At 55.6% G+C, this 9,433-nt stretch overlaps 1 protein-coding gene across 23 annotated transcripts in view; it reads right to left on the bottom strand.

Moving 5' to 3' along the window:
* Positions 1–3,686: 3,686 nt before the first annotated feature.
* Positions 3,687–9,433, bottom strand: part of BCAS3 (BCAS3 microtubule associated cell migration factor) — a 519,095-nt gene continuing 513,348 nt past the window's right edge. For 14 of the 23 annotated variants that reach the window (XM_074320576.1, XM_074320584.1, XM_074320578.1 and 11 more), the window contains one exon: positions 3,687–4,494. In XM_074320576.1, coding sequence (XP_074176677.1) covers positions 4,346–4,494 — 149 coding nt within the window. In that variant the 3' untranslated portion in view covers positions 3,687–4,345. Of the gene's footprint in view, positions 4,495–7,854; positions 7,946–9,433 lie in introns of all 23 variants that reach the window. The other 9 variants (XM_074320579.1, XM_074320587.1, XM_074320580.1 and 6 more) reach the window with 1 other exon arrangement.

The raw sequence follows: 9,433 nt of genomic DNA, 5'->3' as shown, positions 1-9,433 counted from the left end.
CCTCGATGACCCCGGCCCGCAGCGGCCCGGCATGTCCCGTCCAGTTAGACAAATTGCGGCTGACAGGCGCGTAGTCTCTCTGGAGTCGCCGCCCGCCCGTCGCCTCCCTCCCAACCCAATTACCCCTTGCAGGATAGGGCCAAGTGGCTGGGTTGGGGTGGGGACGCGCAGGAGGCGCGACCTTTTTCTGGCCGCTTTGTGCCCCGGTCTTGCACCGGGATGGGCGGCGGGACCACTTCTGGTTAGGTCCGGGTTAGTGCCTGGACAGCCAAAGGCCTGTGTGGCCCAGTCCCCAGTCTTCTAGGCTGATGTGAAGGCGAGACCCCTGCCTGGCCGCTCAGGCTCGGGACAGACCTGGCCCTCGAGGGGCATTGCTCTGCACCTGAGTCAGCAACCGAGGACGAGTCCCTGCCGGACTTTGGAAGACTTCCCTAAGGGGATCCCGTAATCCTGGGAGCTCCAGACTATTCGCTGCTCTGGAGACGAGGTCCGTGGGTCGCAGCTGTCCGGTTGGGACCTGGGGGTCAGCAAAAGTGAGGTGCACATCTGGAAACCTGCGTGTGCGTGGACGTGCACATGTGTGAAATAATGGGTGTGGATGTCTGGGACAGCGGCAGAATGAGCAGACCGTGCTGCCGTGCGGCTTGAGAGCGGGGACAAAATGCAGGAAAGACCCCCTAGGACCAGCCCACCTGCGAGAAAGGGCGGAGCTGGCCTGCACAGTGCGCTCCGCTTTCGGAAACGCTTTCGCAGGGAGCGGGGCCAGGATTCCCTGGAGTAGCTTCGCGGGCAGCGCACTACAACCCGGGATCCAACTGCGCCGCACCCGCCTTCCCTCTTCCGGCGGTAGAGCTACCTGTCCTGTCCGATCAGCCTCCGGGCCTCGTACCCACCTTTTGCCCTTTTGCCCTGCAGCTTCCTCGTTGCCCGCTTCAGCCTTGTGGCTCCTATTCGCCGGGCGTGTTCCCCTCCCCCTCCTATACAGATGAGGACCCTGAAACCCTGAAGGGCAATAATTTACCCGAGGCCACACAGATACCAGTGGCAGAGCTGAGGTGGGACCCGGAGACCTTAGAAGAGAGCAAGGCCAAATCCACTCCTTAGAAGATGCTGATATCATTGCTGTCCGGCTAGGTACCTCTGCTCTTACAGCAGGCAACACTGAGACTCTTAAGTCCCCACCCTCAGACTGGCCTCTTGCTTTGAATACAAGACATATAAGATGCTCTCTCCCTTTGCTCCTAGAGTTTCCAGCTTTAGGTCTGAAGGAGGGGGCTGCCTTCCCAGTTACAGAGGGACAAGAGAGCAGCTTCAATGTCAGTCAGGGACAGGAACTGGAAGCTCTTAGGGGGTGGGGGTGAGTGGATTCTTGGACTGTGAGGGGGCACAGGAAAGGGAGGTTAGTGCAGAATCGGGCTCTCTAAGGGAACCAGCCAGGGCACGAGGCAGCAAGGAGGAGCAGACAGGCGTCAGCAGATTAGCTGTGTGACTTCGCCACTGTGGACATGGCCCTGGCCTTTTCTGGGGCTTAGGCTTCTCTGCAAAACGAGGACCGAACAGTACTCTCTTAGGTACCTTCTAGTTAAGAGATTTTCTGATCTTTGAAAATCAGAAAAATCAGCACTGAGAAACCATTTCCAATCCCAGACTGGCAGCTGCCTGCTCTGGCCTCTGCTTGCTTCCAGAGGAGCTGCCACTAGTGTTTGTGCATCTGAATTTGCCTTGGGACCACTTGGCCCTTTCTCAAATCAATCCCAGACAGTGCCCTCCCTCCTTGAGCTACCATCCCAGCTCCTATCAGCCTCCTCGCAGACCATGAAGATATTTTTTCCTTCATCAAATTGAGAGAAAGTCCATAGTTAATTTGCCTGTTGAGCAGGTAGTGCTATGAGAATCAGGGAGGTCTCATGGCTATCTCAAGGTCACAGGGTCAGGCCACAATTAGATGCATGTTCTGATGGCTTCCTAAGTGATGCAATCTTTGAGGTCTGCTGGGGGTGAGGAAGAGATTGCCCTGGGTGTTATCTCTAGAGGATAGGAGACTGGCTGTTCCAGGGCCACTGGGTAGTAAGGTCCCCACCTTGGGGCCCAGCTCTCACTTCCAGCTGATTACAGGCTGTGGCAGGGTCCGTAACTGCCCCAATTAGCCAGGGGCCAGGCCCAAGGCCTCTCTGATAACTTGAGCTCTAGTGGCAGCCGCCATGGGGCCAGCTTATCTGGCCTCTCTTATCCTCTCCCTCCCCCCACATACTCAAAGAGTTGCCCTGGCTTTGAGCAGATGAATAACCAGATTGTCCTGCAAGCTCAGCCGGCAAGTCCAGCCCTACACCCACCACTTTCCCTTACTGAAGGAGGCCACAGCTGTTTTGCACCCCTGGAGGGAAAGGGCTGAGCCAGGGACGACATCTGACTCTAAGCTGCTAGCCGGTTCCCTCATGATTGGAGAGAACTCCTGGCTCTCCATCTTTGCTCCATCCACGTGCCAGGGTGGGTTCAGAGGGGCTCACCCTTCCTAGAGCTCTGGACTCATCCCCAGGGAGCCATGCCATGGGCAGTGTGCACAGGCAGCCTCGTGGCACCCTCCCTTCCCTGTCCCCTTTTGACTGAAACACTGCTCTGGCTGGGGGTGGAGGCTGTGCCCAGCACATCAATGTCTCCAATTCAGCTGAAATGGGGAAAAGCTGCTGCTTGTCTGGCAGCCCCCACCGGTAGTACCCAGGCCTCCTGACCTTCTGGCATGCCTCACTCCCATGTGATTTCTCACCCTGCAGGTTCCCAGGCAGGAGGGACTGGCTTCAGCCACCCTATGCAGGGCCATCTACTCAGCCTACAGAACCTAGTATGATTCTAGTCCCTCTTCTTCTAACACGCCCACCTGACCAGGTGAAGGGAACTGAAGATTAAATCAGGTCTCAGGTGCCAGGGTTGGCTGGGGTGCATGTGAAGGGGGCAGGGGCCCCAGGAGCTGCCCCAGCTCCCACTGCATGATTGGATGGGAAGTCCTGCTTGTTTGTGAACTCAGCTCTTCTGTGGTTGTTACATTAAACTTCACCCCAAACCACACCTGGCTCAGTGGGTTTCCTTCCATTCTCCCAGGCCTCTCTGGGGTCTCAGGGAAGGGGGGATGAGGGCTAGCATTATTCTCCTTCCGGCTCAACACCCCTTCCCCCCCCCCCCCCCCTGTCTCCTTCCTGCCCTTCACGTTAGGTCCAGAATTGGGAGGACGGAGGGGAACATAATCATGAACTTGTCATCAAAAGTTTCAGCCAGGTTTCATGAGAGACCCACCTTCACCTGACCATCTTTCTACCTGTTGAGCTTGAAAAGAGAGTTGCTACAATTATAAGGTGCCAGCCCTGAAGATAAGGCCAGAGGCTTCATCAGGCTCTCCTTCCCACAGTAGTCCACCAGCACAAGGACCTGAGTGGCCCTAACTGCCACAGCTAGGGAGGGTTGGGCCTGTGGTGGCCCCAGAACTCACTGGCTTTGGTAACAGGCAAGTAGGTTGGAGACTGGATTAAATCAGGCCCCAACCAAATTCCAGAGCAAACATTCTCCTTCTGCCTACACCCTTGCTGACTCTCCCTCAGTTGTACGTGTCGGGGTGGGGGGCGTTGGGAACATGGTCAGGCCCAGAGGACTCTGCTCGGCGCTTGGAGAGGATCCTGACCCCAGCAACTTAGGGATGGACACCAATTGCAGCGTGATTTATTGGACAAGACATGCACTTTTTGACAAGAGCCTTGGTAACCACAGTTTCCTTCACTGAACAGTACTGGACCAGGGTAAAAGGGCTTACAGACAAGAAAGACAAATCCTTTCCAGGAGCCAAAGGGGAAAGAAAAGAGGAAGGGGGCTTCTCCTCTTTCTCTGTCCCCAATACTCTGGGCCTCAGTTTACCCCATTTCAGAGGGAGGTTGACCAAGGGAAGATGGGCAGTGTGTGCGACAGCCAGGAGGGGGCTGGGCTGTCCACTCAGGGTCAAAATGCCTGGCCAGGCCATCCACGCTCTCCCCACCCAGGTCCCCTGTGGTATGGTTAGAAAATACAAAAGCGGATCCAATGCAGGACATCATGTGCAAACAGCGGAGGGAACAGAGCTTCTGCAGAGTCTCTCTCAGCCACAGCCCTGCTGACCAGGGGCAGAGGTCAGAGTGTGCTGAGGTGCTTTGGAGAAGGGTCTCTTCTCAATCCAGGGAAGCTGGGTGGTTGTTGTCACTAAGCTCGGGGAAAGTGGTTGGTAAAAGAGGAGCAGAGACTGAAAAGAAGGGCTGGAGGGGGGGCTTCTCCCCCTCCCTCCCCAGCACATGAGTGGGCCGGCCAGTCAGAAGCAGGCAGTTGGTACTTATGGGAAGCTGGTAGGGAAGAGGCTGAGGGGCTGACTCTCATTGGTGGGCAGCGGAGATCGGTAGCCATCAAAGTTTCTTGGGATGCTGCCGCTGGTGGAACCTGAGCTGTTACTCAGAGTCTCGATGCTTCCCTCTCGCTGTAGTTCTGCAAGACAGAGGAGAAGGCCAGGCCTGGTCAGAGTGCAGTCTGGGGGATGGGGACACACGCTAGGCCGGGCTGCCTGCTTGGAAGCAGCCATCTGGGTCCATTTACATCCTTCCGCAGGGGGATCCCCACGTGCTCTCCAGATAGGACAGGTGGCAGCTCGGGTCACAGGGAGGCTCAGCGGATGAGGGAGAAGCTCCTTGGCTGGCAGGCTCCAGTTGTTCTCTCAATGTGGGAACCCCTTTAGGCCAGAAATATGGCCACCCTGATGATTTGTCTGGACCATACTGTTGGCACGTGCCCACGCCTGCACACATACTCATGCACAGCCAGCATGCTCCCCCAACTCTATTAGTGGCTCCTGTCCTGGATCTATAGGTTGGGCAGGAGGGGAGAAGCCAGGACTCGGGAAGGACCACAGCTTCCCTGCCTGATCTGTCCCCACCTCTTCTCCCCAGCCCCACCTGCCTCGGGGCGTCCACCTGGGCTTAACCACTCATTCTCACCCACACAGTGTGCCTGCTGGCCAGGCCCGGGTTCACCTTTGGCACCTCCTGGAAAGTGTCCTGTTACCCTGCAGGAGGGAATGCCTGGTTTGAGAGGGTCCCTGCATGTCTGGAGTGCCTCTTTTCCTCCTCCTTCTTAGCCCCCAAGTCTCTCAGAGGCCCCTCAGAATGCATATACTCAGAGTCAACCTGGGAAGCAGGTAGGGAGGCTCCCACCCTCTCCTCTACTCCTTCCCTGTCCTGGCCCAGCACAGCCATGCTGCCATCTTGGATACGGCAACTGGTCCCATCTCATTCAGCTGTGGGCACCTTACTTAACTGCTCAACCACCTCTTGACCCAAGACAGGTACTGGGGTAGGTGGGCTGGGAATAGACTTCCTTGCATGCTGAATAGAAGGAAAAAGGAATTACTTCTTGGCGTTTTGAAAGTGGCCAGTTTGTATCTCCTTTCAGTCCCTTGGAGTAGGCTCTGAGATGAGGGCACACACATCCCTGGGCAAACTCTAGGAGTCTGTTCCAAGCCAAGATGTGGTGACCTGCAACCTCTCCTTCTCGAGGGTATGCCTGCCTTGGACTGAGGGGGTATTGCCTGTCCAGTTCAAGAGCTCAGGACCTCAAAGCAGTCATTTGAAACAGCAAGGTGTGGTTGAATGTTCCACTTATCTGGTCTGGCCTGAGACCTTTATCTCTAGCCTGCACTCACTCCCAGTCCCCCTTGCCACCATACACAGGCAGTGCAGCTGTCTTTGGTTAGGGAATGGGCCATGGCCTTTACTTCTAGGCTGGCCATTATCAGTCGGCCAGGAACTAACCACTGACCTCCATTCCCTACAGGCCACCCCAAAGCAATGGTGCTGCCTGGTAGCAGCAGCCACAGGATAGGGTGGGGGAGTTGGTGCTGCCCTCCGTCAGAGCCAGAACCTGGGCCCAGATATAAGGGTCCCTCGGGCTGTACCAGCTATGTCTGGAAGACACCAGGACCTCTCAGCAGATGGGGGCGTGGAAGGAGGGGGTTGTGGACATAGGCTGTGGTCCTGACAATGGTCCCTGATCGCCAACAGGCACTGGCTGTTCTGTTGGGCCTGATCCTGAGATAAGTAAGAGTTATGTAGAGATAGACAGAAAAAAAGGTTACTGTGTGGGCTATCTTCTTCCTGGTTTGTTCTTCAGTCCTGGGAGGATAGGCCCTTGTGCCAAGAAAGGGAGAGGACGGGCAAGCAAAGAATAAACCCTGGGATTTCTATATGGAACTTTCAGACTTCAAGAAAGCTCTCCCCATTCCTTTCTTCCCCCCACAAGCAAGCAGAGGAGTTTGTGACAGATCTCTGAGCCCCTCTTTGGTTTCAGAGGCCAGTGCCTTCATGCACGGCTGTCCCGGCACTAGGGGGCGCTGAGAGCAGGGCCAGGAGGGCAGGAGAGAGAAGCACCAGCAGTAGCAAGACAAGCAGGGGCTTCCTTAGGATCTGGACACCAGGCCCAGGGAAGAAAGCCCCAGATGAAGGAGCAGGAAAGGCCACTAGAATGGGGAAGGTTGGCCCCTTTCCAGAGCTGCGGGACAGGCCCAACATTCCTGATGCAAAGTGCCGACACAACCCCACTGCCAAAGAAGCTGAGGAGACCGGAGCCCAGGACCAAGCGCGGCACCCTCACTGCCCCTTGGCGCAGGCCCACAGCAACCCGGTCAGCAGCCTCAGTGACCCCACCGCACAAGTCTGAGTGGATGCACCTCATCCCATCATGTGACAGTGCAGGGACAAGATGAGTTTGCTGCTCTTGGGAGCCAGGTGTAACCAGAGCGGCCTTACTCATATTTTCTCTTCGCCCATTAGGCCTGGATAAGATGGAAGTGGGCAGGCTTCTCCTTTGCCGCCATATCCCAGGGTCACCAAGCTCTCCCCTAACTTCTTCCCTCCTCTCCATTCCCACTGGCGCTGCCTAGTTAGGCCTGCACTTCCCACCTAGGTAACTTCAGGAGCTTCCCACTGACCTCCTGACTTGTAGATCCAACCCCCCCACCCCCAAACCCAGCACCATATCAAAGCCAGAGTGGTCTGTCTGCAGCACAAACCTCATCTTGCTTTTCCTCTGCTTAAAAACCATCATCGACTCCTAACAGTCCTCAGAATAAGGTCTGAATTCCTCAACACTATAAAATGGCCTTCCGTGACCTGCCCCCAGACCCCACCTCACTAACGTCACTTGTTATTGAATGTGAGGAACCCAAGTAATGAACTTATAGAGTTTTAAAATCTCTCCAGGCTGCTTTAGGCTTCTGGGCCTATGCTCGTGACATTCCCTCTGACTGAAAAGTCCTTCTCAGCCACCTTTGGCCCCCAGAATGCCTTCTCATCTTCCAAAGCTTAGCACAAGTGTTCACTCCTCTGTGCGCCTGTCCTGTTGCCCTGGCAGAGCTGGCCAGGCCCCACTGCACTCTGTACTGACTCCTGCCCCAGGCCCTCTAATATGCTGTGCACCGTCTGCTCACGTGTGTGTCCCCTTGAGTGGAGAGCCCCTCGAGGGCCTGTTATGGGCCTTATCTCTGTATCCCCAGTGCCAACCACAGGGCCTGGAAAAATAGCTGGTGCCCAAAAAACATTTCTTGAATGAATGAGTGAATGAATGATGCGGTAAGGGGTGCTGGGGGCTTCTTCAGCATGAACTACTAGTAAGAAAACCAGGCTGGCTGGTCCCGGCCACTTCTGTCAAACCCCTTTTCTCTTTTTCTCCCTGAGAAGAATAGTGAGAGTGTGTGGAAGTGGAAGTGGAGGAGGGGTGCACACACATTCCCCCCTTCCAGTTATCCCAGCCGCCCAGCCCTAGGAGCAAGCGGCAAATGGAAAGGTGTGGCCTTACCTTCCTCCATCCCGAACACATGCTTTGTTACTGTTGGGTTGCTCACGGACGCTGGGCTGTTGGCATTGTTTTTTTTTTCCTTTTTTTTTCCCTTTTGAAAAGAAAAGCATTGAGGAATCTTTTTGGAAAAGATATGGACAACGATTGAGAAGTACACTGATCTCTCTGCAAGCAGGTGAATAGGGCGTAAGGAAGTGTGGGGGTGTCACACTGGGAGGAGGAGGGTAAGCTTGTGGCAGAATTCTGCAGTCAAGGAGGATGGTGACATGCACGTGTCGGGACCAATCAGACTTGGGCATCTCAGAGACGAAACTGTTGTGACAGAGCTGAGACTCCCTTCAGCATGGGGTGGGGAGAGAGACACCGCACACGGAGCATGAGGAGCAGCTGTGGGAAGGGGAGAAAAGGGGCCTCTGGCCCATGCAGTGCCGGATGGCGCCCCATGCAGGTGGGTTGCCAGGAGAAGGAGAGGAGACAGAGACAGGCTGCAGAGTTTTCATGGACGACTGGATGTGTTGACTCAGTGGCCCAGTTTCTGGTTGCTGCCCTGCCCCCCACTCCTAAGACCCCCAGGTCTGGGCAGTTCTCCTACAGCTAAGGGGGACTTGTGGGGAAAGTCCACCAGAAACATGCCAGGGTCGCAGGTGAAAGCGCTGGGGGGCTCTGTGGTGGGCAACTAAGAAAGCATCCCCAACAGCTTCCCCATACTTACTAAAAGTATGTCGATTCTGGCCGGTGGAAAAAAGCTATCTCTGGAAGAGGCTGTTCTCTAGGCCTCAAAGCAAGGTAGGGGATGAGGAGTCGCTCCCTGATAAGTGGCTGGACTCAGACAGAAGATAATCTAGTTGCGACCTCACATCCTCCAGTAACTCTGTGCACCTGGGAGGTGAGTGCTGGTCTCCCCACCTTGCAGATAGCAAAACCAAGGAAGAGTAGGAAGCCACTGGCCCTGGGTACACAGTCCCCATGAGAGAATTGGTGTTGGTGCAGACTCCAGGATGGAGAAGTTGACAACTCCAGGCATCACCAAGAGTGGTTCCCAGGGCCACCACTGGCTGTGTCCACCCACTCCCTGCTGGCTCTTACTGGAAATGGGCCTGGTACCCACAGCTGCCCCTCGATGCCACGGGCCAAGATGGGCAAGCCACAGGGGTAGGGGGACAATAGAATGAGCAGCAACTAAAAAGGAGGAGCCTTGGCTCTCATGAAATAAGCAAAAGGAATGAGAAAGCTTGATCCTCACGTTGCCCTACTCTGTATGGAGCCTGACAAAATTCAAAGATGTCAGGGAGAGTGAGGTGGCTAACCTTGTGGGGGAGAAGTGACCCTGGTTACTTGGGCGTGTATGCTAAGGGCGACCCAGGGAGACGTCATTCTCAGTCTATGTGAAGCAGCAGGAGCAAGGCAGCCCACACACGTCGCCCTACTCCTAGGCTGGACCATGCAAAAGGAGGGAGCCTCTCTATGGTAGTTCACTCCACCATCAGCCTTGTCCCCCATCTCACAGTGGGATACTGAGGCCCTTTTGCAAAGGCAAGAGCAGCGGAGACTGTCTCCTGGGGCTGTGATGGGTGCTGAT

The sequence above is a fragment of the Rhinolophus sinicus genome, linkage group LG15, assembly GCF_036562045.2.
Source record: "Rhinolophus sinicus isolate RSC01 linkage group LG15, ASM3656204v1, whole genome shotgun sequence".
Lineage (NCBI taxonomy): Eukaryota > Metazoa > Chordata > Mammalia > Chiroptera > Rhinolophidae > Rhinolophus > Rhinolophus sinicus.
Note: the sequence above shows the minus strand (reverse complement) of the source record. Positions and strands in the feature narration are given on the sequence as shown.